Source organism: Debaryomyces hansenii (genome assembly GCF_000006445.2).
Source record: "Debaryomyces hansenii CBS767 chromosome F complete sequence".
In the NCBI taxonomy this organism is placed as follows: Eukaryota; Fungi; Ascomycota; class Pichiomycetes; order Serinales; family Debaryomycetaceae; genus Debaryomyces; species Debaryomyces hansenii.
In genome coordinates this window covers 96,767-112,234 of record NC_006048.2, presented here as the reverse complement: position 1 = coordinate 112,234, position 15,468 = coordinate 96,767, and the positions used below count along the sequence as shown (strand labels likewise).

The following is a 15,468-nucleotide window of genomic DNA, read 5'->3' as shown; positions in this document are numbered from 1 at the left end:
AATATGCTTTCAAGAAGCACCACCACAAACAATCATTAAATAAGTACATGCCAAACAGCGTGAGTAAGTTACATAGTTTTCATTAAAATAGGAATATCTTCGGCCAATCAGGAAATCTACGACTTCTTGGCTTAGTCCAAGTCTTCTTCAGATGGCTTGATTTCTGGTTCCCCAGCACCAGCTCCGGCAGCGCCACCAGCTCCCAAAATGTTTGTCACGGCTGCTGGTGGTTGAACAGCAATCATCATAACAACAATTTCGTACACCTCTTCTGGAACAGATCTTTGGTAGATACCCAAGATATCAGTTGGATTAGGGTACACGGCAAGTGCCTTGTAGAAACAGAGGGCTGCTTCGATCTTCTTATCTGGCACAGTAGCCAATTGTTCCCCTAAAGCAACCTGCTGCATGAAGAAGTTTTCCTTTTCTGATAAATCGGTTGGGACTGGGTTAGCTTCCAAATCAGCAGTCAAAGCCTTCTTGATGGCGTCTAACTTGGATTTCTTGGTATTTTCGTGCTCTTTAGCAGCAAGCTTTTGTTGCTTGACCGACTTCTTCTTCAAGGTCTTTCTGAAGTCTGGCGAGCTTCTACGCTTGTAATCGAAGTAAACAGCGTATGCAACCAATGCACTACCTGCTACTGCTGTGAATGTTAAAGCTTTACTCATTGTTATTATTTCTATCTATCTATTACTCTTATTAGGCAAATATAAAAGGAATTAGACCCGTGTTTACTCATATAGTTAACGTATGAACTGAAAATTTTTATATGCGAGAGACACACAAAATTAATTATGTCCCATTTTTATGCACGTGAGTGGAAAATGAAGAAAGGCCATTTTTTTATGTTCATTTGATTGGGTCAACATAATATCAACATTTGAAGCCATCATCTAGTGTTAATTATTTAATAAATACAGTGAAATAGAGTATAAAATGTCAGAACAAAGTGACGCTGAACAAAGGATAGTGCCAGACTCCAGATTCAAATGGCCAAGACCATTTGGTAACTTGACAAGTGCCAGTGCTTATCCACCATGGAAGCCAGTCGATACCAAGAAGGAAACGAGCCAGATTTTTAGATTTACCTTCTACACAACGGTTGGTGCTTATGCATGGTTATACTTGTGGAAAAGAACCACATTCAAGATCGGGTTGCCAATGACGGTTGTTACGTTTGCTACAGTCGCTACTGCGTCGAAGGGTATGATCACCAACTTGAGAGAAAAGAACGACGGATGGAACACATTCTGGGGAGTTGGTCTTGGTAACTTAGCTTGTTTGACTGCCGGTTTCAAGAACATGCCGGTCAAACACAAGGTATTGACAGGTATTTCAGGTGCTGCGATAGCCGCAGTCCTTGACCACTGGTCTTGGTCACAATCTGCTAGTTTTGCCGGTAGAGACACCAAGCACGTTATGGCTAATACCGATGAAGAATTGCCAAAGCAACAATTCTGGGATGTCTGGAGAAGAAGACCATTATCGCAAACCGTGGAAGAAATGGGTTCCGGTCGTGGTATTTTCAAGGCGTAAATCTCTCATCATTTATTAGCCTCTAATCAACGTGCTAAAGCATAATTCTGTTACATTATCATATGATGTAAGTTATATTTATAATTATACATTACAATCTATACGTACTTTTTTTCGTTCTCTACATAAGTATATTAATACACATTATCGAAGAATATTAAACGCTATGTACAATGAAATAAAAACCAAACTATAATGTATTCTAGTCTACAGAAAATCATATTTTCTTGTATGGGTAGTCTAATGTTTTATTCTTCTTTAACTTCCATAATTTCTTCTTCTTCTTAGTAGTGACATGCTCGGCAAATATTTCATCACAAAAGTCCTTCTTCCACTTTCTAATAAAGCTGGGATCCCATAATTCGCTTGCGATCCCTAAATCTTTACAACATCTCATCAATGCATTACTCTTACAGCCTTCCAATGCTGTAGTTATCTTTTCATCCCCACCAAAATAATCTTGTTCGCCTCTGGCAACGCTAACTAGCCTTCCGTGACAAATCAACGCATATTCACGAGATATTTGCTTCGGAGTAATCAAGGATTCGGTACGTGGAGCTAACCCCCAACCTCCAGGTCCGAATGCCCTATTTAAGATTCTACGATACTTAATCTCTGGAAGGTATAAAAGCCCATCCGGCTTGATTTCAATATCATCATTATCTATAGATGCCAATAGTATGTCACTTACCTCCTTTGGGAATGGAGCTGTACCTAGACCATGAAAAGAATCTGACCAATTGATAGGTGAACCAACTTCTGGTGAGCTTGCGATAGCTGGTGAATCACTAAACGACTTAATCGTACTACTGGAGGATGATGATTCAGATTCATTATTCAGGATAGGTTTGGGACTAGATGTTGTAGCAGAATTATTTGTCATACCATTCTTTGAAGCAGGGTTTGAATAGTAAGATTTCTGAAAAGCTGAATTATACGACATCTTCTTAATGGGTGCTTTGACATAGTTGCTGCTATATCTAGCATTAAAAATAAACACTTTTATTGACCTACTTGATGTAGATAAGGATGTCCCACGTATCATCCTAAATATTAAACAATGCTTAGCTGATAGATGCTTTGAATATAGTATTTTATCTGTTAACTAGCCAAATAATTTGTGAATTCAAATTTGTAAATACACGAAAATGGATAATAGTATATTCTGTTATATTACTGTTATATTAATACATATATTATTATAAATTATAAACTTAATGCTCGTAATTAAGAGGAAAAGGTATCTGATGTACCTGGTTAAGAAAATAATAGGAATAATGCAATCAAAAAAGGATTTTTGAAGTCTAACGCTAAAAGCATTGAAAAAATTGATATGAGGATGTGTAATGATTCTATTCGCTATGCTTGACACGCTCAAGGTATTCGTAATCAAACAAAGACTTTCTTAATGGTTTGTCCATATGGAACTTTGAAGTCAATTGATGGTATTCAGTCTTTTCTTTCAAGTCTAGGATGGAATGCTGTAATGATGGATTTAACATGAACTTTTTCTCAATTTCATGATATGAGGTGTATTTCTGGGTCAAGTAATATTCTATCAAAATATCATCGCTTGATTCTAACAATCTTACCTTGTGATCTATATTCATTTTCTTGATTAATCCAGTTAACTTATCCGGGTTGATTTTGTCACCATCTTTATACGCAGATTCTTCAAATAAGAAAGTCAATTGTTCTTCCTTCAACCATAATCTAACTTGGGGAACATAATAATAACCATCATAGTGATAGGATGTTGTACCCTTATCGTATTCGTAATTCAACATTACCATTATGTCATTTGGTACATATGCTGGAACACCACTGATCATGGAATATCTTAACGGGTTAATTTTCTCAAAATTCAACCAATGCTTACGACGGTCCATGTATAACTGTACCTCTTCTCCCTTAGATTGCCTGCTTCTGATATACGTATCATACTCTGCTGGGGGTTTTTCATTATTCTTACCAAGACCAGTGATATCAATGTAAGTACCACTATCAATATCAATAAATCTGGCATCGATAACATTATCTTTGGCAGCCCTATCTCTATGATGCAAGAACGTAGCACAGTCAATAAGATATTTTCCATAGCCTTCAGAAACATCTTCAACGACCAAAGTCATGTTATAGTTTTGAGACAACCTATTCAATTCGGCAGATGGCATTTGGATATCAATATCAATATCAAATGGGAACATTAAACCATCCCAATACCAGGATAATAATGGACCATGAGCTATCCATGAGATAATTCCCTTTTCTTCAGCAAATCTAAACCAATTCCTCAATAATCTATCCAAAATGATTTGCTCTCTAATTTCTAATTGCCTCATGGTGTAGCCTTCCTTCAAGTAACGCAAAGCACCATTGAAAAACCTCCATTCATAATGCCATCCAGCATCTCTATTTTCTTTATCTTTCTTCAAAGTAGCTAATTTATAATACGTTGGCTCGTCTTGAGCAGAAATAGAGTTCGAATACTTTAAACCTTCATAATGATTCATTTCATGTCTATTCAATATGTTTGTTTCAATTTGACGAGGGTCATAACGCAATTCGTTTGTCATTAGATCATCTAAAATATTCAACCTACTTTCGTACTCCTCGATTTGAGCATCAACCTGTTCTTGATTATAATTGAATGCTTCAGTATCTAAATAAATTTCACGGCTAGCATTCTTATCCTTTTGTCTAGTAATGGAAAACATCCTATACATATCGTCATTCATATCAAGAGGTCTAGGTTTAATGGCACTTTGCAAATCGCCGAATTCGTCAATTGGATTAAGTGTTATGGTTTGGTCTTCCATATCATCAATGTGGTTCGCATTGATGTGTTTCCTTTCCAAAAAGTGCTCAAACATTTCGGTATGAACTAATCTCTTCTTTCCAGAAACTTGGGCCTCATATGTACCATTTTTGGTCAAGAAGATAATAGATAATGGATTTTCTTGGTAAGCCAATAAATGTGCCTTACCTTGCATCATTACTTGCTTTGGAGGGGCTTTGTTCATAGGCGACGACTTCACTGCAAATCCTGGTAAGAATGCCTTCGATGGTAAGCCAATTTCCCTTAATTCTTCACTGGTCAAATCTCTGGTATTTTTACAGAAATTTGGGTATTTAGTAGGCTTGTTGATTTCACTCTGCAACCAACCACAATCGAGTCTTTCGCTTTCTTCCTTGTTCAACTCCTCGTTAAGCATAGTCAAGTCCACCCAATCCGACCAGGCGAATGGGACGGTAACCAAATGGTCCTTGGTCTTTTCATTCTTTGGATTCTTCGTCTGTAACTGATTCTTTATTTCGTTCAAGTATACCGAAAGCGTAAACCTTGGGTCATAGAACAAAGTTGGCTTGTTCGCGAAGTTCAGTTCGCCCTCATCTGGAGTCAAAAATTCCTTCATGTTGATCGTCAAGTCTGGTTCAGAGATCTCAGTGTTTGCCAACCAATACTTCTCCTTATCATTCTTCACCTGTTCCAAAAGATGTGAAATCTTTTCCTTGGCTTCCAATTCACTATAAACCTTGTCATCTGGAACCTTCACCTCATCGTCTGTGTGATAATTAATGGATGCAACATGCTGGATAGCCTGTTCATGCAATTTGGCTTCCTGTTTTGAATAATACTTAGTGAAAAATAAGATGTTTATGAATAAAACTATCAAAAAGGTGATTTTAACAAACTTAGTATTGATCATCCTAGCTAATATTTATTCATCAACGATCAATCCTAGCTCGCGTTCACAATCGATGCTATCACTTTAACTTTAGTTGTTGATTCTAAAATATTTCTAATCATGATATCGATCGTACGACCAAGATGACTTTTCTATATGGTCGTGTGGCCGTAGAAAAAAAAAAGAAATGCGTATTCCACATGCTTCTAGTTCCGGTGATGCTGGTCGAAATGACCGGTCAAATTATTTTTAGCGTACACCTATGCATAGAAACAATGCAATGTCACCTGATACAACTTCCATAACTATAATACCGAAGTTTGTTGTAAGTGAATAGAGGGTACAAGTCAATAAACGGTAATGACAAGTCAATAAACTGTACTGACAAGTCAAATAATGTATAATTTTAAGTGGCTGGCTTGCACATGGAATGTTAAAAACAGATCGTATAAGATATCCTAAACATTTTCTGTGTACCCCTGGAGAACAATGGGGGCATGCAATTGGAGAACTTAATGCAAAAATATGAATGGTGTATGGATGTAAACCGATAAGAAAAGCTCGCGCCTTTACAAGGAGTTCATAGGAATAGGTTGACGAAGAGAATACAGCATGGTAATGAACAGAGGAGAATATAGTACAATACATTTTGGGAGGGTATAATAGAAATAGGGAATAGATTGGTGGTAGGTTGGCCGCAGGTTGGCGACAAATTATCCTTTTAGGTTTAATCGACGAAATGCGTGAGATCTGGAATATGCATAAAGCGGCGATATTCAAATTATTAAAAAAATGTCTAATACGTCTACGTTACCACTTAAAACACGTAATATCAAATAATGTATCTAAGAACGCGTATATTATTTATATAGTAATCGACGCCTTACAACGCATACGGATCTAATATAAGATCAATTATGTATTAATGAAATATTACCGTATACAGGTGGTGCTAAAAATTAGTGATAATGATATTAATATGAAGAACGTAAGATGCGGTGTGGCAAATTATCTGTAGATAGTAAGAACCTACGCAGTAGACGGCTTTGCATGTTTTGGTTTATCAATCTTTTCGTAATTAAATAAAGGACGTCTAAATGGTTTTTGGAATTTGAATCTGGATGTGAGTTTATGGTATTCCAAGTTCTCACTTATTTCAGATTGCTGCTTTTGGCCGTTAATGTTCCCAATCTTGGTATTTTCGCCATCTGGCATATTGAACATATAGGTTAATTCTTGTTTATGCAAATCAGTAACATCCTTGGTTAAGTAGTACTCTAATAAAATATCTTCGTTATGCTCCAACAAAGATAATATTTGTTCCTCATTCATGCCTTTCACCAAGTTGGTAAATTCTTCACGGTTGGTAACTTCTTCTTTGTCATTGAAGAGATGTGCATGTGACTGGTCGAACAAAAACTTAAGCTTCTGTTGATGAATCCACAAATTAAGAGGATCAATGAAATAAAAGCCTTCGAAATCATAGACAGACATACCCTTGGTGTATTCATCCTTCAAAATGTCCTCGACTTTGTTTGGAATGTAACATGGAACACCGCCAATCATAGTGTATCTTAATGGTGAAATTTCATCATAAGAATAGAAATGCAAGTTACGGCAGTTGTAAACGGGTTTTGGCTGGTTGAAAATGGCAGCTTGGTTTACTATATCTTTGTATTTGTCGGGAGCTTCTTCTTTACTTATACCTAAACCAGTAATATCAATATAAGAACCAGTATCAATATCAATAAATCTAGCATCAATATGATTCTCTTTGTATGATTTACCTCTGTGGTGAATAAATGTCGAACAGTCAATAAAATATTTACCAAATCCTTCACTAATATCTTCGACAACTAATGTTTGGTTGTATAACTTCGAAAACCTTGTTAATTCTTCCGCGGGCATTTGAATATCAATATCTTCGTCAAATGGGAATAATAAGCCATCCCAATACCATGATAACAATGGGCCATGCGCAATCCAGGAGATAATACCCTTTTCATTGGCAAACTTGAACCAATTTCTTAATATACGATCAAGTAAAACCTTTTCTCTAATTAATAACTCTTCTTCGTTCCAGCCTTTTTTCAAATAACGCAATGCTCCATTAAAGAATCTCCACTCATAATGCCATCCAGCATCGTGATCATTCTCTTCTGTTTGAAAATTTAATCTAGCCATTCTAAAGTAAGTAGGTTCTTTAGCTAATTCAAACTTGTTTGCATACTTCAATCCTTCGTAATATATTTTTTCATTTCTAGTTAATTTCAATTTGTTAATTGTATGATGATCAAATATAAGCTCATTAGTTGTCAAATCATGTAAAGTTTTCATTTTCGTTTCATATTCTTCAAGTTGTACATCGATTTTGTCTTGTTGATAATTAAATGCTTTTTGAGGTAAGTAAACTTCTTTAGTTTTTTCAGGATTTTTATCTTTTATCTTAGCTACCATACCAAATTCATCATCCTCTGGATCCAAAGGATTTGGCTTTACCCTTGCCAATAAATCATTAAATTCTTTAACTGGATTCATAATAATCTTAGGATCCTTATTCTTGGTACTAGTTAAAAAGTCTTCAAAAAGGTTACTATCAACGATTCTTTGCTTACCTTCGATTTGGGCTTCATAAACACCATCATTAGTCAAGAAGATAATAGCTAATGGGTTAGGCGCATAAGTCAATAAATGTGATTTACCTTCTAACATTCTAACCTCATTTGAAGCCTTATTCGTTGGCGATTTTTTAACGGCAAAACCAGGAACAAACTTAGTTGAGGGTAAATTCATTTCCTTCAAATCAGCATTTGTAATCGCTACATTATTAATACAATAGTCTGCATCTTTAGCTGGTATATGATGGGTTGCCTTCATATATTCACAATTCTTTCTCTGTGACTCTGGTTTAGATAACTCTTCATTCAACATCGTCAAATCGACCCAGTCAGACCAAGCAAATGGAACCACGATTTCGTGGCTCTTATGCTTTTCGTTATCAGGATTCTTCTTCAAATATTGGTTTTTGATTTCGTTAATATAAATAGCCAATGTAAATCTTGGATCGTAAAAAATCGTTTGTTTCTCTTTCCAGGCTGACTTTACAAAATCATCAACCTGGATTTCTAATTCGTAATCAGTTAATTCAGTATGTCCCAACCAGTATTTCTCGCTGTCCAGTGTGATTTCATTCAACTTGAATAAAATCTTGTCCGAGGTTGACAACTGATCGTACGGTCTATTTGGTATATTGTACAACGTCTTGTCATATTTATGAATGCTCTCGCTTCCTTGCCCGTTTTGGTTGTTAGAATAAACGGTGTTTGCTTCGGGTATATCTGTGAAGACAGTCCCATCTTCGGCCTCTTCCTCGTCCGATTCGTAAAAATTGTCTAAAACGTATGATGCATGGTTTTTAATCTTGGACGTCAAAGTGGACGATGTCCTTTCATCGACCAATAAGGTACTGATGTAAAGGATATTTACGATAGCAATCAAAACTATGATAAACTTGATTGTCTTCGCATTACCTACCTTTCTGAATAGGGTCCGAGACTTCGCCCCTATTCCAATATTACTACCTGAAATAGGCTGTGGCATTTTTGGTCTATATTAATGTTTCCTTGTTATTATGATATTTTTGGGACTCGACGGTTTCCTGAATTTTAGTTGAATTTCGTAGATAAATATGATCCCTTCTGGTTTGAGCGAGTGGACAGTGGTCAGTAGTTACTAGTGATATTACTACTATACTGTGTATGTCTAATATATTATAAAAAATGGAGTTGACCCGTGAAATTAAATTAAAAAATTTATTTGAATTTTGCCTTTCACGAATGAATTAATTATTTAATACCAGGCTATAGTTGAACCTATTTTCTTTTAAATATAATTTCTGTCAACTATGAAAGAATTATTAGACAATTTATCGTTTATAAAATGAATACGTTACGAAAAAACTTCTTTTACTCTTCTACTCCACTCAGAAATAATATAGATCCGTATTATACTTCTTTCCAGATGATGAAAAAAAAAATTAGTCCCAAGAACCGGATTATGAAGGATTGCGATACGGAATAGGAATTTGCGCATACTCGATTATTGATATATGCGGGACAATTTTTAGCCATGCACCAGCCGGAACTGATTGGTATTTGCTCGTCCTCTCGGAATTAAAATTGGTTTGTTCCAATTTCATCCCCTAGAAAAGAGTGTATAATGGTAACGCGAAAAAAAATCAGCGTGTGAGTTCCGGTTGGTTGAAGACGTAAAGAACTAGATTATGATATTGTACAACAAAGGGCGTATAGGTAAGGCGGGAGATTGTAAGATTAGGTTCAATACAGACGCGAAATATCAATGTATTTGGCGACGATTTTGTATCTAACATTACAGCTGAAGCGATTTGTTGTCGGACGTTAAGGTACGTATTTGGATGGAGTATATAGAATAAGCTAGGATATAAACGCAAATGGTATCTGAGCCATATATTTTTTGTTGTGCCCAAGAGTGAATTTGGGCATTTATCGAATATCAGAGTTATAGTGATAATACAAGAACTGAGGTGTATATAGTATATACGAATATTTACGATATGCGATGGGACAATTTAGGGTTATAAATATCTAGACGTAAGTATTATTACAGCGATTAAATACCATCGGAGAAGCTGCTGACAACTGATTTACCGAAACCACCTTCCTTCATGGCCAATTCGTAGTAACCATAAATAGTTGTAACGGATAATAAAATAGATGTACCAGAACCTAAAGTACCCATCAAGTCACAGAATACCGATAAAGCACCGATAGTGGCACCACCGAAAGCAGCAGCAGTAGGAATGATCTTCTTCAATTCTCTGTAAGCAGAGGTGTCTCTGTGCCCTGCGATAACCAATCCTTGTTCCTTGAACTGCTTAGCAACGTCTCTTGGAGATGCACCACTGATTTCAATCCAGGTGGTGGAGAATACAGCACAAGATCCCAAAACAAATATTATGTAAATGATAGTCTTGATTGGATCTAATAATGCTTCGGTGAAGGATAAGGGAGGTTGGATATAGTATGCCAAACCACTGACGGCATACAATTGTGCCGCCCCCTGTCTGGTATCCCAGCTTCCCAAGATCTTGACAAAAATGTTATTTGGCCATCTGACAAACAACATTTGCGAAATGATGAAAATGTTTGATGATAACGCACTCTGCAACATAATTGGGATGTTAGAAGTGTAGAATAATCTGATTGGATATAATCCGTATGGACCTCTTTGTCTGGTTGATTTAATTGGCAACTCGATTCTGAAACCTTGCAAGTAGACAACCAATAAGAAAACAAAGACCGTAGCAATCAATTGGAACATGTTTGGTAAGTGAGATCTATAGAAAGCTTCGAGAAGTGCTCTCTTTTTATCTTTACGAGAACCTAATAAGTGGAATAAGGCCACAACCGCACCTTCAAATTCGGTGCCTTTACCAATGTTTGAGGTAGTTGGGGCAAATGCTTTCCAGAATACCTGTTCACAAACGTTTGTAGCAGTGAACAAAGAAATACCACTACCAAGACCGTAGCCCTTTTGCAAAAGTTCATCTAATAAGATGACAACAATACCGGCAAACACCAATTGTAACACCAATAATAAACAAACACCAGTACCTAAAGATGATGGTGGCCCGTACATACCAGTCAATACGTAAACAGTAGCCTGACCGACAGCCAATAAAATAGCAAACAACTTTTGCGCAGTCTGGAATTGATCTCTGTCGTTCTTATTGCTCATGTCAACAGTAATCAATTTGGTTCCCTGCAATAACTGGAAAACCATACCGGCCGACACAATTGGTGATATACCCAATTCCATCAATGTACCACGGTTGGACGCCAACATCATTCTCAACCAGTATAACGGATCACTGCCGTCACTGGAAGCGATCCCATATAATGGAATTTCACTCATCACAAGGAAAATCAATAAAGTCACACCTGTCCACATAAGTCTTTGTTGGAATGCCACTTTCCTTTCAGGTGCAATCACCTCTGGCATAAATGGTGTAAATGGCTTAACCAAATCTAACACACGAAACCCACTCATAGTATTAGTTAATTTAAGTAGAACAAACAAATATAAACACTATGGATTAAAAAGCGTAGGAAAAACTACAAGACTGAACTAACAAGTGTTGAAAACTCGTGTTGACGTGTTCAGACATACTTCGATTTTGTGTAACAGTAATTTTTCAGTTTCTCAGACACCCATCCATTGAAGAATAGTCATAGGAATCCCTAAATGAGCAATAGTAACAGGTCAAACATGTCAGGGGGGTGGGCCGAAAAGCTAACAAATGCATCTGCTTCGAACCTGTCGAATGTATCGAACGTTTCAAGCAAACCAGTGACAACACTGCCATCATCGACATCTGCAGCAATCAAGTCCAAAAAACCTCATCCTGTCAATGCTGATTCATTACAGCCGAATACGTTCAATGGCAAAGAAATATTACACTACTTGAGCACGTCATATAACACCCATCTACAGCACGCAAAAGAGGACAAGGAGGGCGAAAACATCAAAGTCTACCGGTCGTTGGAATCGTCGTCGCAGTGGAAGACCAAACCCTCCTCCACCAAAATCGCAGCTTCTTCTGCAAACACCGCCGGTCCAAATTCAAAATCCAAATACAATTCCAAAAACGTTATCCGGAACCAACGGGATAGCACTGGCAAAACGAATGGTAATATAGACCTATTGTTCGAATTAAATAGATCTATATACCAGCAACAGCAACACCAGCTGGCCCATAAGAAGTAGACCAGTCCGGACCAATGTGAAAATTGCGAATCCAGGAATGTATACCGATGATAATGACCATCGGATATTCAAGTCCATATTTTTTGCGTGGTGTATAGCCTAATCAGCATAATTAAATAAGCGTACAACTGGTATATAGACTGTAATGCGTAACGGATGTCAATTTTGTTAGTGAGGAGTCCCGGAGTTCGAGAATTTTCAGTGTGCGGTAATTTTGAAATGACCCTTTTTGCTCCGGGCTTATGCTATCAAAAGTACGGGGTTACCAATCCAGAATCGCATATTTAATGCTACTTGTCCCCATTAACTTATTTTTTTAGTTTTCTTAGTTGTTTTATCACCTTTACTATAAAATATACTTCTATAATATAATAATATAATCAAGTCATGTCCACACAACACAATTCAGTCTCTGAACAGATGAACGTCGACACCGACATCATCACGTTGACCAGATTTATTTTGCAAGAACAGCAAAAAGAAGCCCCAAATGCTACTGGTGAATTGTCATTGTTATTAAACTCGTTACAATTTGCTTTCAAATTCATTGCTCACAACATTAGAAGAGCCGAATTGGTCAATTTGATTGGTATCAGTGGTAGTGCTAACTCTACTGGTGATGTTCAAAAGAAATTGGATGTGATTGGAGATGAAATTTTCATCAATGCTATGAAATCGTCGAACAACGTCAAAGTTTTAGTTTCAGAGGAACAAGAAGACTTGATTGTTTTCGAAGGAGGTGGACGTTATGCTGTTTGTACCGATCCAATTGACGGATCGTCTAATATTGATGCTGGTGTTTCTGTTGGTACTATCTTCGGTATCTATAGATTGAAGGAAGATTCTCAGGGATCCATCAAGGATGTGTTGAGAAAGGGTACCGAAATGGTTGCTGCTGGTTACACTATGTACGGTGCTTCTGCTCACTTAATGTTGACCACAGGACAAGGTGTCAACGGCTTCACTTTGGATACACAATTGGGTGAATTCATTTTGACTCAACCACACTTGACCATTCCTAAGACCAGAGCTATTTACTCTGTCAACGAAGGTAACTCTCATTACTGGGCTGACAGTGCCAAACAATATATCGCAGACTTGAAGAAGCCACAAGAAGATGGAAAGCCTTACAGTGCAAGATACATTGGTTCTATGGTTGCTGATATTCACAGAACTATATTGTACGGTGGTATTTTCGCATATCCAGCTGATTCTAAGCTGAAAAATGGTAAGTTAAGAATTTTATATGAATGTTTCCCAATGGCTATGTTGATGGAACAAGCCGGTGGTGCAGCCATTAACGATAAGGGTGAAAGAATCTTAGAAATTTTGCCAAAAGGAATCCATGACAAGAGTGGTATCTGGTTAGGCTCAACCGGTGAAGTTGATAGATACTTAACTTACCTCAAATAATTTATTCAAATGTATAGCTAAGGTTAATAAAGTTATGATTTACGTTGCATTCAAGTTTAAATATATAGTACCTAGAATAAAAACAATCTTATAAATGACTATCGTAAGCTAGTTTATACTTGCATTGTAATTTTGTGATATAAATTTGCACCTGACTTACATTAAATGTTGAAAATTATAAAGCATACTAAAGAAACTATAAATGCTATAAAGATATTAAGGGCCGTGATGATGCTTAAACATAAAACTTTCATAAATAGGATTTCTCATTCTATCAAGCATTATCTATCATTCCACGTTTCAATTGCAAACTTGAAAAAGATATCATTCTTTATATCCTTATTCTCATGTCTTACATCCGGATCAATAATGCTATTTTCACTATTTTCGTCATCATTACATGAATTATATGGCATAAATTACCTACATATCAACTTCATTGCGTCATTATCTGCTATTGGGATGTACTTATGTCTACCTGTGCTAGGCTATTTGGCTGATTGCTACGGTCCCTCATTACTTTCGCTAATTCTGATCTGGTTTTTTGTTCCCAGTTATTTTGTTAATTCCCAAGTTATTAAAAGTCTCGAATATAACAATGTGATGAAGATCCACTTATATGCATTTGGAATTTGTTTTTTCTTCATAGGATTGGCTACATCGTCATTATACTTTCTGAGCTTGTTGACCTGCGCAAAAATTTATCCCGAACATAAAGGTTTGGCTATATCATTACCTGTTACATGCTATGGATTATCGACGTTATTAGGATCGCAGTTGATGAAACTCTCTTATTTCAAACAGTATAATGGGTTTTTGAACTTGCACAAGGTGTTCAATTTCTTTGGCGTTCTATACTTGGTGATGGGAATATTGAATTTCGTATCGAGCTCTGTTGTTAGCATGGAGTCAGAGATTATATTTACAAATGAAGACGAAATGGAGGAAGCAGATGAAGAACTGCCATTAATGACATCTAGATCAAGACATTCACACCACAGCTGCGAAGATGACGACAACTTAATTCCTGAACGGTCAATAATTGAACCACTTAAGCACCAAGAACGGTTTATTAATTTTTTGAAGGACAAATCTGCATGGTTACTATTAGCCTCCTTAATATTGAATATTGGCCCCATGGAAAGTTTTCAGAATAATTTGGGTTCAATCATTATAAATAGCAATTCTGAGAGTAACCTATCTGACCAAGTCAGCATAATGGCTGCATCATCGACAGTCACTAGATTGGCTATGGGAGGGTTGTCGGATTATTTATCCTCCAGTAAGAGAAAATTCCCAATATGTCGTGTCAATTTGTTGATCATCAATTTGGCCATCGGAATAGTTGGCCAATTCATGGTGACGAGACTGACTCGTTTTTCGATAGTATCTATTTTGAATGGTTCGTCGTATGGTGGGTTATTCACCATATATCCTACTATCGTCGCCTCGATATGGGGGATCGACATGATGGGGTCTACTTGGGGCTCGTTCATGATAGCTCCTGCTATCGGGTCGATTGGATTTTCGATTTTCTACGGGAATGAGGTTGATAACAAATGCGGTGTCGACTACTCAAGCTGTTTGCAGCATTATTTCAACCTCACCGCTGTTGGGTTATCGGTGAGCTTGATCTTGATAATAATCGTCTGGAAAGGAATATGGGCAAAACGCGGATATAGGGTTTTTTAGTATCTTGCATAATGGTATAATAATACATAAAACATTCATAAAAATAAACTAGTCAATATCTTGTATTTATCTTGTATCTATCTACACTTACCTCGTCTAGTCTAATTGAATAGGTACATTCCGGGTTTATGGCCCATCTCGAAAATCAAAAAATCTTCCGCGTACAATCGATACTATTACCTGCCACAATAGTCTAGAAAATAGAGGTGGCCGCTCCGGCTGGCGGCCACCTCTATTTTCCTGGCATATACATAACCATACCTGGATATAGGCAATACAACAACCAAATCCATTGACTGGTTGACTGGTCCGTTTAGTCGATGCATTAATC

General features: G+C 36.9%; 9 protein-coding genes across 9 annotated transcripts; 4 read left to right on the top strand and 5 right to left on the bottom strand. All coding sequences in view use genetic code 12, as the record gives it.

The window, feature by feature from the left end:
* Positions 1-131: 131 nt before the first annotated feature.
* On the bottom strand, positions 132-668 carry DEHA2F01254g (DEHA2F01254p; the record flags this gene model as incomplete). The annotated part of the gene is made up of 1 exon (XM_460417.1): positions 132-668. The coding sequence occupies one exon, from the start codon at positions 666-668 to the stop codon at positions 132-134; it is 537 nt and encodes a 178-aa protein (XP_460417.1).
* Positions 669-936: 268 nt separating this feature from the next.
* DEHA2F01232g (DEHA2F01232p) lies at positions 937-1,536 on the top strand (the record flags this gene model as incomplete). Its single annotated transcript, XM_460416.1, has 1 exon — positions 937-1,536. One exon carries the CDS (start codon positions 937-939, stop codon positions 1,534-1,536), a length of 600 nt encoding a protein of 199 aa, XP_460416.1.
* A 217-nt stretch (positions 1,537-1,753) lies between these two features.
* DEHA2F01210g (DEHA2F01210p) lies at positions 1,754-2,581 on the bottom strand (the record flags this gene model as incomplete). Its single annotated transcript, XM_460415.1, has 1 exon — positions 1,754-2,581. One exon carries the CDS (start codon positions 2,579-2,581, stop codon positions 1,754-1,756), a length of 828 nt encoding a protein of 275 aa, XP_460415.2.
* A 307-nt stretch (positions 2,582-2,888) lies between these two features.
* On the bottom strand, positions 2,889-5,246 carry DEHA2F01188g (DEHA2F01188p; the record flags this gene model as incomplete). Its single annotated transcript, XM_460414.1, has 1 exon — positions 2,889-5,246. The coding sequence occupies one exon, from the start codon at positions 5,244-5,246 to the stop codon at positions 2,889-2,891; it is 2,358 nt and encodes a 785-aa protein (XP_460414.2).
* A 1,008-nt stretch (positions 5,247-6,254) lies between these two features.
* On the bottom strand, positions 6,255-8,825 carry DEHA2F01166g (DEHA2F01166p; the record flags this gene model as incomplete). Its single annotated transcript, XM_460413.1, has 1 exon — positions 6,255-8,825. One exon carries the CDS (start codon positions 8,823-8,825, stop codon positions 6,255-6,257), a length of 2,571 nt encoding a protein of 856 aa, XP_460413.2.
* Positions 8,826-9,875: 1,050 nt separating this feature from the next.
* Positions 9,876-11,315, bottom strand: DEHA2F01144g (DEHA2F01144p; the record flags this gene model as incomplete). The annotated part of the gene is made up of 1 exon (XM_460412.1): positions 9,876-11,315. The coding sequence occupies one exon, from the start codon at positions 11,313-11,315 to the stop codon at positions 9,876-9,878; it is 1,440 nt and encodes a 479-aa protein (XP_460412.1).
* A 219-nt stretch (positions 11,316-11,534) lies between these two features.
* DEHA2F01122g (DEHA2F01122p) lies at positions 11,535-12,032 on the top strand (the record flags this gene model as incomplete). The annotated part of the gene is made up of 1 exon (XM_460411.1): positions 11,535-12,032. One exon carries the CDS (start codon positions 11,535-11,537, stop codon positions 12,030-12,032), a length of 498 nt encoding a protein of 165 aa, XP_460411.2.
* A 387-nt stretch (positions 12,033-12,419) lies between these two features.
* DEHA2F01100g (DEHA2F01100p) lies at positions 12,420-13,445 on the top strand (the record flags this gene model as incomplete). The annotated part of the gene is made up of 1 exon (XM_460410.2): positions 12,420-13,445. One exon carries the CDS (start codon positions 12,420-12,422, stop codon positions 13,443-13,445), a length of 1,026 nt encoding a protein of 341 aa, XP_460410.2.
* Positions 13,446-13,676: 231 nt separating this feature from the next.
* On the top strand, positions 13,677-15,137 carry DEHA2F01078g (DEHA2F01078p; the record flags this gene model as incomplete). Its single annotated transcript, XM_460409.1, has 1 exon — positions 13,677-15,137. The coding sequence occupies one exon, from the start codon at positions 13,677-13,679 to the stop codon at positions 15,135-15,137; it is 1,461 nt and encodes a 486-aa protein (XP_460409.2).
* Positions 15,138-15,468: the final 331 nt, after the last annotated feature.